The following is a 23,612-nucleotide window of genomic DNA, read 5'->3' on the forward strand; positions in this document are numbered from 1 at the left end:
AATGAAATGACCACAGAGGTAGTTTTCATTTGGGCTGAAATGACAGTGGAGCTTGCCTCCTCTTCGCTGGCAACTCATCTTTGTCCAGTGGCCGTTTGTGACTGGTAGAAGGCTACAGATACAGATGTAAAGATGCTGTTATTCACCATTTCTCAACTGTTCCCAGTACACTCTTGTCAAGAATAAACAGAAAAAAGAAAACCTCAAAGCATGTGAAATATAAATGTTGAGTAGTTTCTCAAAATACTTTACCTGCACATCTGAAGGGGCTCCATCAGGGTACATGACTTTAAAGGCTGTGGCCTTCATCTGCTCATCCTGAGCAGACAAAATCAGCAGTATGTTATTAACCAGGCTTGCCAGTCCCAAGCCAATGTGACATCCCTGATCACCCAAAACAAGCAAAAAAAAAAAAACCCAAAATAAAATCTCCACAATGTTTTCTTTGGAAATAAAAAAAGACTGCTCATGAATGGGCCCATCTTGTGACTCAAAATGCATATTTTTGTTAAGTTTGTGACTTGTGGAAATGTGAAGCAGAGAGGCGGCAAACTGCCAGCTGGTAAGTCAATGCAACATCGTAGATAACTCAATTTGACTGAAAATCTCAAATTGTAGCAATCCTGCTACGGCTTGGTGTTCTGCCCTGTTTTTTGTTTGTTATAATTAGGTTTTGCACATGTTGTGGTTGTTTGCATCCAAGAGAATGAAAAGGTTCTGTACAGTGCTTCGTGGCTGCTGTAACCTTACCTTGTGCCATCTTAATATCAGTAATATTCAGTACTTGCTGGGTTTTACCCTGCTGTTTAAAGTCTTTTTATTCATCCATTTCTGATTGTGTTTTCCTGCATATGCATTCCTTTCATAATTAAACGCATTAATAGTGAAATCAGGCAAGCCCCAACAAACACAACAGAAGGACGCTGTTCTGTTCATTTTTCTCATTGTTAAATCACTGGCAAATCCACTTGGCTGTTTTGCATAATGTGCACGGTGAGACCAATCGCAAGGGAAACCTTATCATGCTTTTTGAAATTCAAAGCTTGTCACTGCACCTTCTCAAGTAATATTAATTGTCGGTGAATTCATTATAAGTCCAAGTGTCACCAAACAAGCTGTGTAACATAATTAAGTTAAAAATACCGTCCCGACACAGAATGTGTGAGACCTGGTACAACAGAAAATTGCAGTCCAGCAGTTATTTCTTAGTCTTTCTTATTTCTACAGTCCAGCATGTCTGCAGAGTTTATACACAACTGAAAGGGAGAAGGGTATGGCTGACAGAAAATCTGTGGAACCCAACAGTATAGAGGTAGTGAGCTACATATATGTATGGTCAACAACTCAAGACACATCCTCCAAAAATACATGACTATAAAGTCATCTGTGAACAAACTATATTGAGACATTACTCAGAACTGCATACAACAACACTTTCTGGGTTTATTCTGATAGGATCACCAAAGAAGTATTTTCTAAAACAAGAGCTCTGTCTGCATACAAATCATGTGTTTTCCTAATATTAAAAAGTACATTTAAGTTTTACACTCTCTCTGTGCTTGACACATATATTTACATACAATCTAGCCTTACTGAGATTGTCTACTGTATGCACACACATGAATTTTCTGCTGTTACAACATACAATTCCAACACTTCAGACTGGCTAGTAGATGCATTTCAGAAAACAACATTAAGCTCATTGACATGTTTCAGATTTTATGGTCTTCCAAATTTGTTGTGGTTAACAATACCTCATTTGATGTTTGAACTAACAGTGTATTTCAGGTTTTGTAGAAGCTAAAGTCGGGAGGGCCTCTCCGATATTATTTTTTATAAACCCCTCAGATGCACTATGGTTTGTTTAATGCCATCCAACCTAGTGCAGTTGTTTTAGTGCCTGAACATTAAGAATATAACTCAACAATTGCAATTGCTGCTGCTATACATAAACAAAGTGCAAACTGACTTCTCCCCCCCCCCCCCCCCCCACTTTAAACAGTATACAATGTTGATACTGATCACATGAACATTTATGGAGAGTAAAGTTCAACTTTATTAGGGACAAGAGACAGTTGAGTAAGCCATATTATTATCTTACTAAATTGTGCTTGGGAACTGCTCATAGCAGCCCATGTACTGAACATGTTGGCAATCAAATTGCCTGCCCACGCCAAACCTGTGTCATGTACTGGGTAGAGAAGGCTGACATTAAAAATGGCATCAGAGTGAAGAGAGAAGTTTCAACTCTGAAAACTTTATTGGCCAGTTAATAGTACATCAAATGGAAACTTGCCTTGGCATATATATATTGGCTTACAGTGTGGCTAAGTATAAAACATGTATGCATGTAAAAAATAAACATTAGTCCTCCATCTGAACTGATACCATTACACACAGGCAAATTCATATCTTTACTTTCTTTCAAAGGATGAATACTGCAGATGCAATGCAATTTTTCATGTAAGGAAAACTGTAAACTGCCAACCCAAGGAAAATATTTGAAGGGAATAATTAAGTGGTGTAGGGTCATTCAGAATATATAGCGATTTCTTCAATAACATCTGGTGGTAGAGATCTGGTAGCTGTGGATATTTAATAGCTACCAATTATTTTACTTGCTTGCTTGACATTTTTTTTTTGCTAGGGGAAGATACTGTATCTTTTAGTAATGCAAGAATCTCATTTTGTCTGATTTACAGAACACTGCATTGTGTATAATGCTGGATTTTACATTAATGCAGCCTCCAGGGGTTGAAGTTCTTACCTGCAACCATGGATGCTGCAGTGCCTCCTCAATGGTCAGTCTCTTTTTGGGGTCCACCACGAGAAGCTTCTTAACAAGATCTTTGGCTGAGGAAAAGGGAACAGGAAGTAGATCTGCCTTCAGGTGTAAGACACTTAGTGGGGGAAGGGGTTCAAATTAACCCGATAAAGGGTTTCCAATTTTAACAGGGCTATCTGTATATCCGCAAGAAAAACTTTAAGGTAAATGGCTTAACTATGTCTTTTTTGCTTGTGCTGTACTCTGCCTCTTTGGATAAAAGCGCCTGCCAAATGAATAAATGTAAATGTAAATATAAGATCTTGTCCCTCTTCCTCTGGTCTCATGTACAGCAAAACAGCTTTAAAAATATCCAGTAACATGATCCACATGGTAACATTCTGTGATGAGGGACTTTGGACTGTACCTTTGTCTGATATCCTGTCCCATTTTGAAGGGATAAACCGGTAATATCCCTGAGTGATCTGCTCCATGACGGTCATGTCAGTCCCCTCTGTGTGAAACGGGGGATACCCTCCTAAACTACATAGGAAAAAGGCAGTCAGTATACAACATTTGAACATAGGGATCTGTGAGACAGCATCAACATTGCTGGAAGACACCTCCAGGTTAAAGACATCAGTTGCTGTGAGAAAGGCTGTTATGTTTCAAAAAATCATAAATCAAAACAATTCAATTGTGCTTTCTATTGAGCGAAGATTGTAAAATTATGTAAATTATATTAACACTTCCATCTGATGTGCAGCAAACAACCGACCAGCTTAACTATTACCTAAAATATTAGAATAATATTAGATATTGGAGTTACTCACAAAATATGTACAGGACTATCTAGGCTGGCATGCTAAATATAATGTAATACGGTTACAGCTAGCCTCACAGGCTAGTTACATGAGCGAGATAGTAACCATTTCTAAACAAACCTAGTAACTATTATAAATGTATTTAAAGTTATCTAAAAAATAGTTATTTTGATTGTGTGTACCTTAACTGACCTGCTCTAGAAATAATTACAAAGTGCACATTAATGGGTTTATCCATTACAAAGAAAAATATTAACATTTCTCCAAAACTGGGGGCATAAGAAGGGCTTATTCACATTTATAAGTAGAACATTTGCTTACCTTTTCTTATTTTCATTTCACCTTAATTCTGTGACTTTATTAAAAGTCATTTTAAGATCAGACATCAACTGATTTATACTGGAACTGTTAAGCTGTGAATGGTAGCTGCAACAATGGCCTGGTCCTCGAGGCCTGTGTTCGGGTATGTCTGGTCGTGAAACTTACCATACAAATAAGAGGACTCCTAGGCTCCAGCAGTCCACAGCCCTGCTGTAGCCCACCGTGACAGCGTCTGTGAACACCTCTGGTGCCAGGTAGGTGGGCGTGCCACACAGAGTCCTCATCAGAGATGTCTCCTCCAGAATCTTGGACTGGTTGAAGTCTGTGATCTGGGAACAGGAGGGGGAGGCTTGTCATGTTTGGTTAAATCATCCAACTGCTGGGTCATTGCAAGGTTGTGTTTTATCATCATAATGGCTGACGTGTGCAAGTGCAAACAGCCACCGGCAGAAGGATGCAGCTCACATGAAAGGGATTTGGCTGTCACTTGAGATTAGCAGACAAGTTTCAGATTGTTTTAATCTATGCACTGGTAAAGAGGGGAAAAAATGGGTTCACCACTCTCACCTTAATGAGGCAGATGTCATCATTTGAGGCCAGGAGGACGTTTTCCGGTTTTAGATCTCTGTGAATGATTCCGTTGCTGTGAAGGTACTGTGAGAGAAGAGGGAGAAGGTGCAAGATTAAGGAATTATTCTCTAATATCGATCTGACTGCAGACACAAGGCATATTACCTTTCCAACTGCTGGCATGATCTAAAAATGGCAATGTACACAAAGCTTAATTTGATTAAACTAGGTATTAAATCTCATTTGCCTCATAGGGCCAGGGGAGCAACATGGAATTTTCAGGCCTGTAGAAAAAAATCTGTGGTTGGGCTCCCCACACCACCCCTCCCTTGTCACATACAGCCTATATGATAACAAAGCTGTAATCTGTGAGTGTGTATATGTGTGTATTTCTATCAATATATCTGATCTCAATATATAGATAATCACTGCATCACCAATATATCAGCAACAGCTACAATATATAGCATCTTATTTTCTATGGACAGCTTTTCAGTAAGTCTGTAATGTCTGCCACAGCTTTTCTCTTAAGTGGGAGCTGGAGACTTATTGATTTGGGAAATGGATAATTCCACAACAACCACATCTTGAAAAAATGTTAGCCATTTCCTAAAATACAATTTATGTGATGGTAACCAGCGCTGCACTATACCTTTCTTGGCGGCAGTTAAACAGGCAAGCCAGACCTTATGCTGTTTCTCAGCGAAAGGAAGCCTGGTCTGACACTGTTGCTCATTCAACCTGAACGGATGCACTTATGTTCTTTTGTGCTGGCTGGAGTGTCTGCTAAATGAATGTAATGTAATGAATATTAAGAATTTTTTAACAGAAGAATTGGTCAAAGGGGGATATCCACACCTATCAAATTTGACAAAATAGATGCCACTCTCCTCCAAAACTTGTAAACCCCAGGAAATTCCCACATCATATGTTTCAATGTCCCCTAGGTGCCAAGAGGACACAGATTGCAATTAGGTTTTGAATTATGTTTGGTATGAAATCTTAAGAGTAGTGCTCAGTATGAATCAGATGATGGTTTGGTCTCTTACTGAATATAGTGAATATTTTATCCCAGACTGCCTCCTCAACAATGGTTTCCCTAATGATGGTAAAATCCTTTTCCTAGGCTTTAATAATATGAATATCCTTTTGTCCTAGTGACTGCAGGTGTGAGTATATAATTGACACAAAACCTATACATGGAAATATTACATTCCAGTCACAGGGAGTTCACTAAACAACGAATTGTGAAATAAAATGTCCTAGAAGACTGTCAGCTCTAAGAGCTGAGAGACCAATTTGCTTAACATCAGTTTATGTCAAATGCAAGCATAATGTGTTTTTAAGCTTCAATAAGGCTGTTTTCACACTTGGTCTGTTTTGGCTGGTCCGAACTCGAGTGCAATTTTTTCCCACTCCCCCTGCCCCCGCTGGTCTCCTTTCACATTACATTTTTTGGTTGCGAACCCTGGTCCATTTACGTCATCGACACGTAAGGAACATGCAGCTTTTATTTACCAATGTCACCAGGCAACGACGCAAAAGGGAAAATGGAAAGCCACACTAGTTTTCTTTTTGTTAATATGGTGTCAGCACCAAAATAACTGTGTTCGACATTTTCACTATGCCATAAATGTGTCCCGATGACTGAGAGTGATGCGAGCTGCTCGGATAGGGAGGTTCTTGCGGAGACAGGCAGCAATGCGAAATGAATACACGCATACCCTCAAGGTGAGCGAACAGTGTGGCTACCTGCAATTATTTCCCGAATATTTTTTAGATGCAACAAGCAAATAACAAATTACACGTCATCAATAGCGTTTACTTCCTGGTTTTAGATGGGATAGCTTTCACGCCAAATGCGAACCACACTAGAGTTCAGGTGAACCGTACTCCAGACCCTCGTTTTCTGGAGGATTCAGGTACGATCCCTGGTGCGCACCCGAGTTCGGAAAACAGCGTTCGCATCAACAAAATGAACCGAACTAATGGCTCAAGTGGACTCAGGTCCGCACCAAAAGCTCTAGTGTGAAAGCACCCTAAGAAATCTTCAAAGAGAGCTGTATACGTAGAGGATTATTAAGTCTTTAAACTGCTGCTGTGTCAAAAATAGACCATGAAAATGTATTCACTGAAATTTGTTCTTAATACACTACATTTAGCTTGCTAAAACCTGTAGCCTGGGTCCCCTGTTGGGCGTGGTCCCAGGGAAACTTCAGAGTTTACACCCCAACCCCACCCCCCAGCTGCACCCCTGCATATGGCACATCAAGTTTCAGAACAGACACTGAATGTGTTTTAGAAAAGACATCAATCCACTCACTTCTACTGCCAGCAACATCTGAAAAAAATACAGCTTGGCAATTGACTCGTCAAGCTGTTTTTTAGTTTTGACTCTGTCAAACAGTTCTCCGCCTTCCATGCTGAAAAAGAAACAGTGAGCATTAGATGTGTGCATCGAAACCATGTGCCATTAGTCAAAATGTTAGTTCTAGGGCTGATTTTTGAGCAGATGAGAATTGACTTATGCATATTTCATTGATACATCAAAGCACTGTTGTCACTGTTTTTCTGCCTCACTGGTCACACCTAAGTCACAGCGGAGATGCAGAAAAGTCCATCTAACAATCAGGTACAAATTGCACAGCTGTCTGTTACTTGTTTGTCTAAGAGTGGCTTTACAAATTTAAATTAGCCAATTCCAGGAGGACATTCTTTTATTTCAAACCACCTTTGTAGTGATAAAGCCATGATGATTGTGCAAGTTCAAATTCAGTACTTCAATTATTCTGCCTGAATTATTTGTTTGCAATTCAGAAACTGAGTATCTACTCCATGACCTTGTTGCTGCAGAGCAACACTACAGATAAAAAAAGAACATGCCCTTATCTCTTTATAGAGGGATTTGGGGAGGAAATCAGACCTACATGCATGAATCTTAATCTTTCTCAGCTGTTTAGATTTCCCGGGAAACACTTCAACTGGAAAATGCATGCATATTAAAATAAACTGACTATCTTTTCATGTTTTGGTCTTAAATAGACTCTCAAAGACCTGGTTTTGCTTTTGCAGTGCACCATGGGTAATACTGTCTGATCATACAGAGCAACTTAACTTTCTGACAGGGCATTATGTCAATTAATCAAATTTTATTTGTTACAGCGCATTTTCACAACTGAGATTGTCACAAAGCGCTGTACATATAGTATAGTGCATTTTCCAGATGGAATAAAATTGAAAAAAAAAAAAAAAAACAGAAAGTTGGGCAAGAAAAATGGAAAATTATTCCCTAACTCTGGGAAAAGGTGGTAAAGAGAGTCCTGGAAAATATTAAAGGAAATTATAACATGGGATAACACATAAGCATCATGACTTAAGGTGGTGTTAGAGCATGCAGGAAGGGTATTACAACAGTCTAATTGAGGGACCGTAAATGCGTGAACCAGTTTTCCTGCATCTCTCATAGAAAGAAAAGGCCTAATTTTGGCAACATTTTGTAGCTGAAGAAATGCTAGTTTTGCAAGATTTTTTGTATGGGACTGTAGAGAGAGGTCTGGGTCAACTGTAAACCCAAGGGCATGAACAAGTAGGTTAGGATTGGCTAAGTGACCATCAAAGTTGAGCACAAAATTTGTCATGGTAAGATCAGTTTTTGGGCCTAGGAGTATCATTTTGGTTTTGCTTGAATTTAGAAGCAGAAAGCCTGATGAAAGCCAGAGCTTTATGTCTTTAAGACATGCTTCAAGTCTGGAGATCTCAAAATCCACCACACTTCACTGAGACATATAGCTGTCTGTCATCAGTACAAAAAAAAGAAAGCTTATTTCATGCTTACAGATGACATCTCCAATTGGCAACACATAAAGAGGGAACAACAAGGGGTCTGGTATTCCATTTTATTACGCTATTATCATTTAACAGACACTCATATCTAGAGTAAATTACAAAGGTTACAATTTAATCCATTTATACAGCTGGATACTCACAGAGGAAACTGTAGGGTTAATTACCTTGCCCAAGGGTACAACAGCAGTGACTCAATGGGGGTATTGAACCAGCAACGTTTTGGTTACAAGCCCTGCTCCTTACCACTGCACCACACTGCTGCCCTACTGTGTCCAAGGCAGCAGGTAGGTCAAGAAGCACAGGTACACAGACACAGTTATGGTCAGAAGACATGAGTAGATCATTAACAACCTTAATGAGAGCTGTCTCAATGTTGTGACCAGGTCTAAAACCTCACCGAAAGGTGTCTATATTACTGGAATTGAGGAAGGCCAGGAGCTGTCCAGGTATGACTTTCTCCAAACTTTTTGATAAGAAAAATTGAAATTGGTCTGTTGTTCTGAAGATTTTTCAGATCTAAATTTGGTTTCTTCAGAAGGGGCTTGACTATGGCCAGTTTTAGGGGTGTAGACATATAACCTTAAGATAAAGAAGTGATAACAATATATAGCATAGCCTGACAAAGTATAGGCAAGAAATCTTTCATTTATTTGGTTGGAATTGGAAGTGAGCAAGTAGATGATTTCGAAGACATAGTAATTCTTTCTAGTTCAGTGGTCCCAAAGGGGAAAAATACTCCAGAAACTGAGCAGCTTTAGGCGATATGTCAGGTCTTGTGAAAGTCCCAGGGTAAAGGTAAGGGAGAGGGTGGATATCTCATCTCTTATTTCTTCGATTTTTTTTTTAATCAAAAAAGTTCACAAAATCGTTACAACTGTACACTGTTAGAGATAGCGCAGACTGAGCATTAGTTAATTTAGCAACAGTTTTGAGGAGGTATCTAGGATTTTATTTTACTCAATTAAGTTTGACAAGTACGACAACCAGCCTGAAAAAACTGTACTGTTTTGATCCATGAGTATTCAGACCAACTGATTTCTCATTGGAACAGTTAAAGGAAATGGAATGGAATTTTGTAACCTTACTATCACATCCGAGGAGGCTGTGCCTGTAATGTTACCAATAATGGTAGCACTTAAACTGCAGTTGGCTACAATGAACAAATGACACGTACAGGCAGAATATGGTTAAACTTATGGTTAAACTGAAAATGAGAAAAACCATTGGTGATAAGTATTACTATTATTAAGATAATTTTTATTATGATAATTAGCCAATGAGAAAAAGGGCAAAAAAGTAAAGAAAAACAGAAATTTAATAAGTTTTATCCAAATTCTCTGTATTCAGATTAAAGTTTGATGGTACAGAAGTAAATGTTTATAAGGAGTCAGAAGTCAGGATCATGATGGTTATTTATGAAGGACACCCCAAAAAGGGCCTAACTCTCAGTGCTATATGAGTATGGGGTATACCCTGCTAACCCATAACTTGGCAGGCGGCATACCTCCCACCCCTACATGATCTGTTTCTGTCAGACCAACGACACGCATCTATTATTAAAGTTTCCATTCTCCAACTTTCTTCACTGAGAAACTGCTACCACCGATGTCAGGGACAAATGTACAGACTTTTTCCACAGTGCTTTTTAATTTTCAATATGAATAGATTTAATATTTTTTGGGTTGGCTGCTGCAGTGGAACATATATTAAACGAGAAAGGTCTTTAAATATTAAGTCCACGTTTTAAATGTACCTCTGCTGAGAGAAATTCTGCTCTCTGTGCTACTATAATATCTGTATTACACTATCACATTTATGTAAGTATACTTATGTCTGATCAAGTGGCTATATTCAACAGCGGGGAATGAAGTCATGCACAGAATTGGCTAAAATGCATTACTTACAGTTCTAATACAATGTAATAGGATTCATCCGTTTGGAAAAAGTCCTCTGTCTGGATCAAACAAGGCTGCAGAGTCCAGAAAAAATGAGCCAGCTTTATAAAAGCACATGTTGTCAGAGAAATAATCAACAGCTACATAAAACATGTGATTGTGTACATCCACTGAAATGTGGATTGTTGTTAAGCAGTCGTGGATTGGCGGCTGTCTGTATGTATTATACGTATAGATAAAATGGGGGTATGAGTGAGGATTCCAACATATAACCCTTTTCTTGTCATGCTCTGGTTAAAACTGAGTATTATCAAAATTCAGCCACAAACAATATCTTTGGAGTAATATTTTTGAAATGTACATATATGAAAACATTGTGACATGCTGAAAAGAGGGATAGAACTAGCACCTTGAACAGTGTTGGTTGTAATCCCTCCCACTGAATTAGAATAATTAAAATCCAAATTACTTACGTACATGGTCTACCTTTTTCAGAATTTCAATTTCTCTCTCTGCATTTCGTGCAGCAGTCTAGTTTGAGAGAGAAGACATCATTTGTATTTGACTGGGACGGCTGTGTTCATTTAATAATCACTGCATAACAAAAAAGGGGAAAAAATAATGTTATATTCCTTGCACTTACTCCGGTGCATGGGAAGTCATTCTTATTTATTGTCTTCACGGCTACCTTTTTGCATGTTGCTTTTTCGAATGCCAGTTTAACTTCACCACAAACGCCTCTGGAACAAAACAACGCAATAAAATAGACACTGAAAAATGTCTCATTTCACACAAAGGGGAGAAAGGTGCAGTGACCTATTTGACATGGTGATAATCTACTCACGCGCCAATCTTTCTAGAAATCAGGTACTTGTCTGTGAACTCTCTGGGGAGATTTGACTGTTCAGCCACCATGAGATCAATGAACATAAACACTGTGGGAAAGAAACAATACCAAACCAGGTATTCTCTGGTTAACCCTTGACAGGGTAAAATCAGAATAGATCAGATAAATCAGAACGAAGCTTGTTTATGTCATAAATGCTACAGATGAACCCAGGCTCTATAAGCCTGGAAAATTTATGAATTTTACTATTCAAGATGTCTGTATGTCAAACATGGCAAACAACGAAGGTTCTTATTCATTGTGAAATATCAGTATGGGTCACATCCTGGATGACTTACAAACAAACTTTGTCTTGTACATCAAAGAAATCTTTTAAAACTAATTAAACATTTACATAATGTGGAAGATCCACTGAGTTGTGGTATCTCTTTTACAATGGAGGCTTTATGAGAAATACAGAACTTTTCATTTCGTGAACCATTAAAATGTAACAGGGGTGTAATCAATACATACAAATTAACCTTACTGATGGCTCAGGTATGGTTCCTACCTTTGTGGTGGGGCTGAGTGAGAGCCAGCTTAACATTGTTAGCCAGTGGAAGCCTCTTGCCCTTCCCAACAAGCTCCCCATCCACAAAGGTTCCATTCACACTTGTGTCCTCAATGTAGACAATGTCTTGTTCCTGCAAAATAGTGTCCTTGACTCAATGCAACTTCAAAACATTAAGACAATGTTAAAACAGGTATACTTCCAATAAACTAAAAAATAAAGCAGAATCAAAAGATGCATTTCATTTGAATGAAATAAAGGGAAATCCTCCTTAAATGTATGTTTTTAATTCCCTTGTTAAAATGCAGGAGAACTCTGTAACATCCTGACTGGCTATACTACCTAAATTCCACTTTGATTAAAAAATAGCATGACCTACCCTGAAGATTCTGAAGTGTTTCTTACTGTAAGTGGTAAAGTTTTCAGATGCTTTTAAAATAGGGTCATTGAAACAGTAATGACACGTCCGGTCCCGTCCAAACCAGTACTCGTCCTCTGAACAATCTGGAAAAGCACAAAATGATGGGAGTTCATACAACATCGCTGAACAACACAGCCCTCAATATCACATATCCACTTACCGCTGGCAAGTTAAATGGACTCAGTGCCACAGCAGTCTTTCTTGTTGTCACCCTCAGATTTGCCAGTTACAGCTTTTATTTTTTTGCGTGTAGTTTTACTATAATTGATGTAATTGATAATGCCACACCTGTCTATAGAAACACTGTGAATAGTTTACGAAAGGCAGTGGGATGGTATTGTAAAATTATACTTCAGGAATATAAATCATTCGCTAAATCCTTATTAATACTTATTTAAAGGTCATCATGACTTCATCAAAAATGTCTGCACATCCAGTCAGTTCAAACCTGTCAACAATAAGCATCTTAAGCATCGTAAGGTCAAACGTCACTGGTATAATGACTGGTTACCAGTATCATACTGTCTTTCTTGTGATACTATATATGATTCTGAAACAATAAGCTGCTTACTAATGAAAATGATGAAGGACAAAACTTCACAATTCCAAATTTCTTTCATTTTTGAGCAAGAATGTCATAAACAGTGGAGCAATAAAAACAAATTAGGAAGAACTGACTGATACATGACAGTGTATCTCTAGTTATGGACGACTCAACAAATAATACAATTAAAGACTAGTGAATACCATTTTGTTTTACATATTTATTTGTTCTCCAAGGAAAATCAATCTCTAATAAACTGAAACTCATCCTTGCTGACAGTGTACTTTTCCACCATGAATCACTCCTCGGTTGCAGATGGCATCAAGAAATGCTTACAAGATTTCGAAGTCGATTTTAATAATGTGACTGCATTTGTGTCTGAAAATGCAACCTACAGGTTACAGGTATATCAGGACATCATCCAAGGCTTGTTGCTAACGTTCCCCTGCACAACACTTCACACACGTCCACACTGTCTGTCGTTATAAACAGTAAGACTGATTTCAACATGTGACAATGTTGGATCTAAACATTGCTGATATTTGTGCAAGTGGTAATTAATTCATCGTCTTCAGTGTTTGGGCTTATAAACAAGTGGCTTGACAAGGGGCTGTATCAATTTCTTGATATGGGAGGACTGAGGAACAAGCAAGAAAATAAGCAGAGGTGGCTCTGTATATAAAACATATGGAAGACATCCACACCAGTGCTCTTAAGATCAGTCTATCCCTTCCTCACTGCCTGCTTCCCCCCAAAAACTGGCCAAGGCACATCTCTTCCCTCACCTGTTCTATCTCGAACACCCACCGGTAGGACTTCCTGCTAATGCAATATTGCCTCTTTGGCCAGTCCAGGGCTATTCTCTTGGCCTAGCCTCCCAGAATGCTCTCAGCCTTCTTACCTTGCACATACCACTACTCCCATCCTACATCCTGACACACACCCTCACATACCACTGCCTCAACCACACTGCCCCAACCTCTATAAAGATTTGGATCAGCATGAGAGCCCACTCACTGTGTACTTTGAAGCCCCTTTCCATGGGAAGGAGGCACCCCCAGGGCTGTACCTCTGGCTCCTCCGGAATGGATGCCAGGTCCCGCACTGGAGCAGTGTCCACAGAACTGAGCGTCCCAGACCCTGAGGAGGAGGAGGACTGGCTAGTGGATGCTGGGGCGGAGGAAGAGCTGGAGCTGCTTTGTGACTGAGTCGGAGCCTGGGACTGGCTAGAGTCAGCCTCTTGAGACATGGTGCGGCTGCCCTGGAAGTGACACACTCAGCACACAGTTGGTGGCTCCCTGTAATTAGATTTGGGGCCTAAGTGAATCATTGTATTTTATATCAAACGTGGAATTTACACTCCAGGAAACAGTTCACTGCATTCAAAGCCCCTTTTTGTGACCATCCCTTCAAGTTTGTTAAGAAAGTGATTCAGTAGCCTTGTGTTGCGTTCACAGACAGAGCCACATCCTGATTTACTTTCATACTAAACCAAGCAATTCCCTGCAGTTATACGCATCTTTCGTACTAAAAACTGATTGCTAGTTCGCCACGGATAAGCTATGACACTCATACGAAAATCAGCCCTGCGTTGTTACATAACATAGTAAACATCTAGTAACTAAATGCGAATGCATGCAAATAATTACAATTTTACACAATGCAGTTTTGTTATGGTTGTAAATCCCAATTAACCTAGCTAACCAATATATCAGGCATGTCCATGTTAATAGCAAAACGTGTTCTAAATATTTTGCAAAATTCGTTAGAGCTTGAAATGGTGTCACAGGTACGCTGACTAACGTCCAGCATAATAGATGTTTACTAACACAACAGCTGTCAGTTGCAACAAACAGCCAGCTAAACATGAAGTCAGCTGGCTAGCTATACAGACTTGGAAGAGCTATGCCAGCTTGTTACACGGACAACCACAGAATGAGATGGAAAGTCCCATTTTCCTGTGTTTGGGGGCAGTTTCATTTTTGATAAATCACACGAGGTATCGGTTGCAAGATAGCTGATGTTAGATGTCACTGGTGCAATTTCCAGCAAGGATGTTACGAAGGGATCGTGAATCTAGGTACCTGGCGAGCTAGCTGCATGCCATCTTTCTTCCGATGTATACTAGTTGTTGGCTAACTTAGCAACCTAGCTACGTAGCCCAAAAATCCTATGCAAGTAGTCAAATTAGCTAGTCAAGCGTGCACGGGAACCACGCTGACCATTCGGAAATTCGCTGTGGCTACATTTGCTTAGCATTCTAGAACAGAACTGACAGGGCAAGGGGTTAACACCTAGACTCACATTCCAGCCGGCATTGATAAACTCACCTGGTTTTCTGGTCAATCGATATCGATAACACGTGCCCAAGACAAGTACGGCAATTTTTCGCTCCAATCACTTCAGTTGCACCGCTCATATCAACAATCAGAACACGTATTACAAAATCAACCAATCACTAACCTCAAGATAGCTTTCATAAAATAGCCTGATGGTAAATGTAGTCGTAATGAATGTGTGCGAACTGATTTACTGCGCATCGTATTGAGAAAACCAATGGAGTCGGTTATAACAGTAATAATGACAATAGTACATTCTTTATGTATAACGACTTAGCCATAAATATAACTTTAAAAGACAAGTTAGTGTTTCTTATACAAGCGTTTTTTTCTTCGCCTACACGGCACCCCGGCAATGATTACAAAACTTCCTGTTTGAACTTTAACCTCCTCTTAACAAACTCAAGGAAGTGCGATATAGAAATTTGACATTAGAAGCAGGAAACGGCAAGCTAATTGATATGCAGGCACTGAACACGTTAAGGTGCAGTTGCACATCCCGCGGGTTTCGAAATGCGAACACATTACTTGCGAATACAAAGTGCCTTCAAAATGTGTTGCCCCGAACTTATTGCAGCACGATCTTGGATACAGCGTTCATTTTCAACATTAAAGGCGCACTGGTCACCAAAGGATGCTTCGAGACAACATCACAACTTTTGGGCTGTTTCAGATCTAGTCATACCATTGTGTATCGGGATTCACTATCGAGGACTTTCTGTACGGTTTCAGAAATTAGAAGCTGTTGGAAGTGTGGGGTTCCTGTCCACCTAACTCCTGCATTCTTCTGTCCGGCTTGTAAAGTTATCCAGGCTCCCGAAGAGCATGCGAACTACTTCGACATCATGGACTGGTGAGAATTAGCAAGGATTATCCAATTTTGTGTTAGTTCCGCTAATCCACTGGACGCACAAGATACTGGCTGCAAGCAAAAAACATTTTCGTTATATTTCTGTCACATTGTGTAACAGACGTGGTGTCCGAAATGACCGTGTATATTGGACCGTGCACACATGTTTTGTTGGGCAAGGGCTCAATTTAAAAAGGGCATGGTTTAGGGTTACGGTTAGGGTTAGGGTTAGCAATTGTTAGACGATTCCTTTTTACAATATGCTCGAAATGTGTCTTCAGTTGGCGACTCTTGTATGTTCTCAACGATTACTCTGGCCTTGAACAGCCTCACTTCACTTAGTAACAATATACAATTCCCATATTGACGTCCTTGGACAAAAAATTGAAGCGATATTGTATTCGACCTATACATTGTACTAAAACTTGCATTTGCTGCGCTACATTCAAATGAACCTCTGAATTCGAAGTGTGGCCTGGCCTTCAAGAAAAGATATGCAGTTTTAAATAATTCTGACGCTTATTGTATTTATTGTTCACGTGTTCACATGTTTCTCAAACACACTGGACACCAATCGACATAAATGAGCAGTAGTCGGAATTACCGCAAATGTAAACATCACAAAATTATACAACAATTATAGTATAATATTATTGTAGCCTATAGCATCGTAGAAAAAACTGTCCAATATTCCTTGCACACAGTTAAAAATGTCACAATTAACCCCTTAAAACAACTGAGAATGACAGACGAGTCTGAGAGTCTCAGAACAATATGAGAAACATATGAGACCTGACAAATATGTTTACCTGTAGTGATGTAGCTAAAACGGAAAATGGATCTTTTAAAATTCACATAATCAATGTTCAACCGGGTAAGGCGAAATTCTCACATCATATTTGTGAAGATAGACAACATTCATTGTTCAGTGTTAGCCAGCTAACTCGCAGGTTACCTACATGATCACCTTCTTATCCAGCTACCTAATTCTTTTTTTGGGCTCGTTACCTCACTAGCCAGCTACCTAAAGCGAGTTTACACCTTTAGGCAACCACTGTGCTTGAATTGATTCTAATTAGGTAATGCAATGCAATTTCTATGTAGGAAATTCTGTATTCAGCCAGTTATCTTACTTGCATGTCCAGTTCTACTGTCAATAAAAAGACATGTGAACAGATTTCGTAAGTGAGCGGAAGAGAGATTTGGGCGGAAAGAGTCAAAGTAAGAGAAGTAGCAGCCCTGATTTAAAAGGTTAACTTCAGAGGCAGTCTGTCGTAGCTGTAGCAATATTTTTGTGACGTCAGCTGGAAATTCAGTCCATATTAATCATCGGGAAATTTTTCGATGTAAAATAAACATCTAAAAAAAATAGGTATTGACACAAACGCACAAGCAACGCAATCCCATACTATTTTAACGTATTGGCCAAGTTTTTGCAGTGTAGAAGTTATGTACAGGAAATCGGATTGAATAATAATAAGAAAAAACAATAAGAACAATAAATGGCTTTTTCAAGTCAACTTAGCTAGGTTAATTTGGAGACGGATTTAATTTGTCTTGAAAAAGCCTAGCATGATAGCTAATAGCTAAAAGCTTTGATGAAGAGATCTACATCTCTGGCTACTGTAGCAGGCCCGTTATGACGTCAGCTGAACATCGTAGACTGTTCAGATTCTGAACATTGTATCCATGTTAGTCAATTGGAAATGGTTGTAAATAAGTAATTCATTTTAAATAATAAACGAGAAGAATAATAAGATGGCTTTTCAAGCCAATTGTATTATGAGAACAGTAAGCTGGCTTTTTAAAGACAAATTAATATAACTGATAATTCAAGTAATTATGAGAACTTTGTCAATCTGTGTTTGTAATAAAGTCACCACATTTGTCCTTGTAGGCATACAAATCCAACAATGTCTTCAGAATTACCTCTTTTTTTTCCCATTATGTTTATCTGACGTCAAAACTAGATTTCAACCCAAACACAATGTCAAAAGCACGTCCTGTGCACACTGTTAATGTTAGTTGCTTCCTGCATCCACTGTACAGTTAGCAAAGTATTGTTGGCTTTCGGTGAAATTGATGCACTCGCAGGCTAACTAATAAACTTACACAAAGAACTTCAGTCTGGACCGTGGTTGAAGGAGAGGTAGAAACAGGTTTATTGATGGTCTTCAATACAGCAAGGCTTCACACGCAATGGTCGGCTCAGATGTTACACGCACGCAAGTCTCACTTAGAGTCTCACGCCTTACACACTCATCAACCTCTCACGATCCAGTCTGTCTCTGCTGCAGGTGGGTGACTGGAACTCACAGACTGACTCTCACACATGCACTGGAACTCTGCTGCACAAAGAACATCTGATACCATCCTAAAGAGTGGGAAACTGATGACCTAAGCTGTCCAGATATTTGATTATACCTGACCTTGTATCGTCTAGAGTCTGGCGCCTAATTGGAAAAACATTGCTTCAAAGGGTATCCTTGATGGATAAGGGAGTACACACTGACCCAACTCCTCTTTGTCACAAACATTGACATGGGAGACAGAGTGGGAGAAAGTCCCACCGGGTAGAGAATCCCTATATCACCCAAGAACAAAACTTTTACTATAAGAAGCCTCAAAGATCTAAGATATCTTGGTTGTGATATATGTTGTAATATATGCATTTCCACATGATTAAATATGGAGTGACTGACCTAATACCAAACTACAGCTATATGAGTGCTCGAAATCATAGGCCTTTCCGTTGGGACGGCCTTGTGCCACGTACACACTTTCAGTATGCCTGTGTGCATGATTAGTTCAACATAGCAGCATTTCTTGGAATGTAGGCCACAGGTCATAACTCTGTGATCAGCCTAAAAACTACACAGAATACAATCATCATTGTCCCGGCGTATACTAATTCTACTAAACTAATCAGTCCATTAATATACTGATTACTAAATAATCACCACTATTCTTCATATCGCTAAATGTTTAGGCTCTGACTAAACATTTGTCATGCGCTGTCAAGCTGCTGCCAATTTGAATTTGAACAGTTCTGGTCAGTTTTTTTTTTTTTTTAACAATAGTATAACACAAGATGCATTATTTTCACATATTTTTACCTACTGGTGCATGTTACTGTGTGCGTGCCTAAACTTTGCCTTGCCTTTTCAGTGACAAGTCATTTGCTTTGGATACCCAGAGGCTGCAAAAAAGGTACTTGCACCTTCAGCGGTCTCTGCACCCTGACAACTTCAGCCGGAAAACCCAGGTACCAACCAGAAGAGAGAGAACGCTGTAATTCCTGGTTTAGCCTGAATTTGGAAAGTCCCCTTTATGATTGTAAGAGTGAAAGTTTCCTGTGCAGGGTAGAGGACAGCCATTGTACCTTTGTAGCTTCTGCTTTGTAGCCTTTAAATATCCACCTCTATCCGTAATGGATTGAAAATGTAAGATATGTAAATCAGTGTAAATGTGTATAAGGGAGTACAGGTGTTCACTAAGCAAACAGAATTAAAATGTAGTCAAAGAATGGCTTGTAGTTCTGTGACTGTCAAACCCAATAGTGAATGGATTGATGGAGTCTGTAAATTGTATGTTATGTAAGAATAGATATCCATGAGTACAGCTGTCTGGTACAGTCTTACTAACAACAGCTTGTTATACAGTTTTTAAGGTCTTCTTTTTCTCATCAGTGAAGTAAAGCTTAAAAGAAGAGAACCAGATTTAAATTCCAATAGTGCCACATACTGTTTTAGTACCCATATAAGGGGTGTACTGTTCATTGGTGCATTTGGGCATTCCTATCTCCAGAGTTCCAAGTAGCTTGAAGGGAGGTTGTGAAGGGTGACCAGCCTCCAAATCATTAAACTGGAGGGCAGATTATTCTATCTGTGATAAGGGAGTGGGTGGATGCAGGGACTAAGGACAGTAATCCCCACTGGATTCTGCCTTGGTTTATTGATCCCATTTGACTGGACAGGCCTAACAGCTGAGCAGTCTCTGGCCATCTTCAGGACAGGTTTCCCTCCTGTAGCATTTTTCATATTTCTCACACACCTCTGTCCCTTGATGGACCCAAGCCGTTCCACCATTAAAAAGTCAGGAGATCTTTTAGAAAATCCAATTACCGCTGTCGACCAGGCGTTAGCACTTGTGAAATGAGCACCTTCAGGCATATTCAAAACACAGAGCTGCAGATTAGCAAGGCGAGGTGTGACTGTGTCATTGTAGTTTTGAAATAATTCATAATTCTTTTTTCCAAGGTTTTGATTTGGCAGACACAGTTTTTGTTTCATTGCTTTTTTCTGATTAGTGTGGTGTACAGCAAGGACCATTCTGATTCCTGCTTGTGAGCATCCACACCTGTCACAGACAAAGATGATCTCACAGAAAATAGTGATTTTGAAGGATCCTCAAATTGTAACTGTATCTTTGATGCTGTTTTCTTTACCATGCTCTATATTCACATGTTTGTATCATTTGTACATTTAACTGTTGGTGTCTCTGTCTAGCCACTTTTTGTGAATAAATCAGATTATGTAATTTCCCTAGAAGAAAAAGGATGCTGTAATTGATTTGGCAATTTTACAGAAAGAACAAGAATATTCAGAAATCCAGTCTGCACTGGTTAACAAAGCCTACAAGACTCTACTCAAGCCTTTGAGTCGTGGTCTTTATATGGTAAGTACTGGCCTATATTTACATCTTTGATTTTTCTTAAAAGAGCTGTGCATTCATGCTGTGAGGGTTCCAGAATCACTTAGCGTTCTCTTTCCTTTCCATTTTCGTTTGGCCAAGCCAAGCGTTTAGATTTTCATTAACATTTGACAGGCAATTCATATATCTTTGTTCTGCTCTGAGAGCCTGAGTGAAAATGCACCGCACTTGCACTGGGTTCACTTGAACTACATCGAACCTGTTGAACTGAAATAAACAAGGTCTTACAGCACCCCCCACAGTGTCCAGCATTTGAAAATGTACCAAGTCCGTTGTTAAAGGTGACTTAATTATTTCATTTCAGCTGGAACTTGGGGGCGTGCATCTGGAAGAAGGGACTGATATTTCAGCAGATCCAGGATTTCTCCTGGAAATTATGGAGATTAATGAAAGGCTGGAAGAGACACAAACCAAAGAGGAGGTCAACGGCATTGGGAGTTCAATCCAAGGTCAAAGCCAGTTTTAGTGGTATTCTACCATTTACCACTGTGTAACTTGCTCTTTGAAATAGTTTAATCTTCACTGTTAGCACATAAACCGAAACTTTACCTCACACAGAGAAGCATTTCCTCTTATTACATTTAATTCTTTACTCCCCATCATTGTTTTCTAGTCTATCATCACTGTGTCTATCCTTTGAAAATGAAATAACAAAAGAAAAACAAATGATGAAGTGATTTTCCATTTGCCTCTCTTACAATGTGTCAGTTCTTTGAAAATGAAATAACAAATGTCCACTTTTTTTCTTCAGGTAGAGTGGAAGATCTCATAGAAAAAATAAATGCGTCCTTCAAAAAAGGTATTGTCTCAACCCCCACAATATTTTCAATATTTTCAATTTTTATCCGCTCGTTCAATTTTAATATGTTCTTCTTAAAGTTGTCAAGGTACAAAGCGTTCTACCTGAGTTCTAAGACTCATTGATAAACAAAAGTGTTTATTATAATGAATTATGTGGTCCTTTTCTCCCAGGAGACCTTCAGTCAGCCAAAGTCCTGATTGTGGAAATGAAATACTTTGCAAACATCCAGGAGAAGGTTAAAGAGAGGCTGTCTGTGATGGCTGTGTGATGATCTACCATGATTGCTCCTGCATATTATTTTATTTTATTTTTATTTGCTGTTAATATAATACATCTGTTTTGAAGGTCGAAGGACATTTTTAGAATAAAGTATATTTAAGGTCCACATTTAAATAATCATAGTAAAGGCATTGTTTTCCCTGTTTTTTGTGCTAAGAAAAGATGCATCACACCCTGTATGATTTTAGATTAATAACCTGCAAGCAAATGTAGTACTTTACAGAAATTGTTTTTGAGGGACCTTTGAATTAATGACACCTTTATTTCCCTCTCTCTTTTTAATTGGTGGAAAGCGGTCACAAATATTTTGTATTTGTTGTACACTAATCATTGTCTACAGTTTGTAGTGTCAGCTACAGTAACAGGATGTACAGGATGTCTCACTCATTGTGGGCAAGCAGAATATTGAGGAAACTCCACGGTCAACAAATAAGTGTTATTCACCCGAAAGGTGGTCTCCCCCCCCGCCACTTTCATTTCCTTCCTGTGCAGCTGTGTATTTCCTTTCCAACTAACACCTCCTTGCTGTTGTCCTCTCCTTTGTGGCTCAAGCTGTCATCTAGCTGTCTTATTATTATTATTTTTTTAATGAAAGCCTCTTTTGCTGCTTTAGGAAAGATATGGTATTTAAAATATGGTATTTATTCAATATAGTGCCCCTCCCCCCAGAAGTTACTTCTGATGTTGTTTGAAAGTCAGTTTGTGCATTTTATTGTGCTGTTGCTGTCTTAGTCATGATATGAGCAACACACAACACAAAACACAACTACACATTATGAAAACAGTATTTGCTTACAATATGTAGAGTGTGTGTAATTGCCAGTAAATCTTACAAAAAGAATGTTAGATAAATTAGGACATTGTGCTTACCTATTTTGACAGTGTAAGCATAACTTTCTAATGTATGCACCAGGTGCAAACACCAATCAAGGTGTTTCTGAATAAGTTTTGCTATATAACCAATGCTCACCCAAGTGACAGGCTTACCACACTATCTTTAAAAGCATTTGCAACATGGCACAGCACGTGATTATTTTACCATTTATATGCGCATGCATGACAAATGGTGCAGAACTAGTATTCAGGTTTATACATTTGTGTGTTATGGCAGGGATTTGTAAAATAAACATATAAATTAACTGTAAAATGAAATGAAATGAAAACCTATTAATTCAGATTTTTTCCACTTTCAATTAGACTTGGTAACCCACAATATCAAAGTAAAAAGAAAAGGCAACACACCCAAAGCTGACCTGTGACCAGCTGAAGTGGTTTGTATTAGTTCAGGGTAAAAAGGGGTAGTGTATGCCATTGTATGGAAACAACTATGGGCAACAAGGAGATACCAAAACGTCTCTGGGATCGAAATATTGAAATGTTCAGATCAGGAGAGGCTTAGGAAAAGGTATCAAAGGCCTTAAATGTATCATGGAACACAGTAATAATCAAGAAATATGGCACCACTAGGACCTTGCCGAGAACAGGTGGTCCCTCCAAAATGGATGACCATGCAAGGAGGAGAGTCATCAGGGAGGCCACCAAGAGGTGAACAGCAACATTAAAAGAGCTGCAGGACTTCATGGCAAGGAATGGCCACCATATACACATAGGAACAATGTCATGTGTTCTCCACAATTCTGACTCATTGCAGTTATCAAAGCAAAAGGTGCTTCCACAAAGTCTTAATGTAAGGATTATTCAACCAAGACATTCAAAGTTTTTAATTTTTAATACATTTGAATAACAGACATCTGATTTTCACTTACATATTGCTGGTTACAATGTGTAAATAAAGACTAAAGGAATACTTTTTTTGTCTTGATTTTAGCCTTTAATACACCCCCGCCCCCCCCCCCCCCCCCCCCCCCCAAAAAAAAAAATCTAAAAGGGTGTGTAGACTTTCTAGATACACTTTATTTTAATTTTCCAATAGCATATTGCTACTAGTGGAAATTGTAATTTTTGATATCATTAATTCACTAAAATGAAACTGGAATTCTTGATGAATTCCTGTATTTACTTCATTGCTTCTTCATTACTCTTTTTT

At 38.9% G+C, this 23,612-nt stretch overlaps 2 protein-coding genes across 3 annotated transcripts; one reads left to right on the forward strand and one right to left on the reverse strand.

Moving 5' to 3' along the window:
- Positions 1 to 17: 17 nt before the first annotated feature.
- On the reverse strand, positions 18 to 15,002 carry chek2 (checkpoint kinase 2). 2 transcript variants are annotated; one of them, XM_036526691.1, is made up of 15 exons: positions 14,913 to 15,002; positions 13,600 to 13,880; positions 11,997 to 12,121; positions 11,618 to 11,750; positions 11,065 to 11,155; positions 10,864 to 10,960; positions 10,698 to 10,751; positions 10,230 to 10,294; positions 6,803 to 6,902; positions 4,477 to 4,563; positions 4,075 to 4,238; positions 3,192 to 3,307; positions 2,768 to 2,853; positions 253 to 318; positions 18 to 112 (listed from the first exon to the last, which is right to left on the reverse strand). In XM_036526691.1, exons 2-15 carry the CDS (start codon positions 13,829 to 13,831, stop codon positions 26 to 28), a joined length of 1,503 nt encoding a protein of 500 aa, XP_036382584.1. In that variant the 5' UTR covers positions 13,832 to 13,880; positions 14,913 to 15,002; the 3' UTR covers positions 18 to 25. The 2 variants fall into 2 exon arrangements, with proteins under 2 accessions (XP_036382584.1, XP_036382583.1); XM_036526690.1 differs by having other exon boundaries at positions 40 to 318.
- A 326-nt stretch (positions 15,003 to 15,328) lies between these two features.
- On the forward strand, positions 15,329 to 23,382 carry hscb (HscB mitochondrial iron-sulfur cluster cochaperone). The gene is made up of 6 exons (XM_036527178.1): positions 15,329 to 15,774; positions 18,940 to 19,036; positions 20,359 to 20,448; positions 20,789 to 20,933; positions 21,236 to 21,283; positions 21,457 to 23,382. Exons 1-6 carry the CDS (start codon positions 15,383 to 15,385, stop codon positions 21,552 to 21,554), a joined length of 870 nt encoding a protein of 289 aa, XP_036383071.1. The 5' UTR covers positions 15,329 to 15,382; the 3' UTR covers positions 21,555 to 23,382.
- The last annotated feature ends 230 nt before the right edge of the window (positions 23,383 to 23,612 follow it).

The sequence above is a fragment of the Megalops cyprinoides genome, chromosome 4, assembly GCF_013368585.1.
Source record: "Megalops cyprinoides isolate fMegCyp1 chromosome 4, fMegCyp1.pri, whole genome shotgun sequence".
Taxonomy (NCBI): domain Eukaryota; kingdom Metazoa; phylum Chordata; class Actinopteri; order Elopiformes; family Megalopidae; genus Megalops; species Megalops cyprinoides.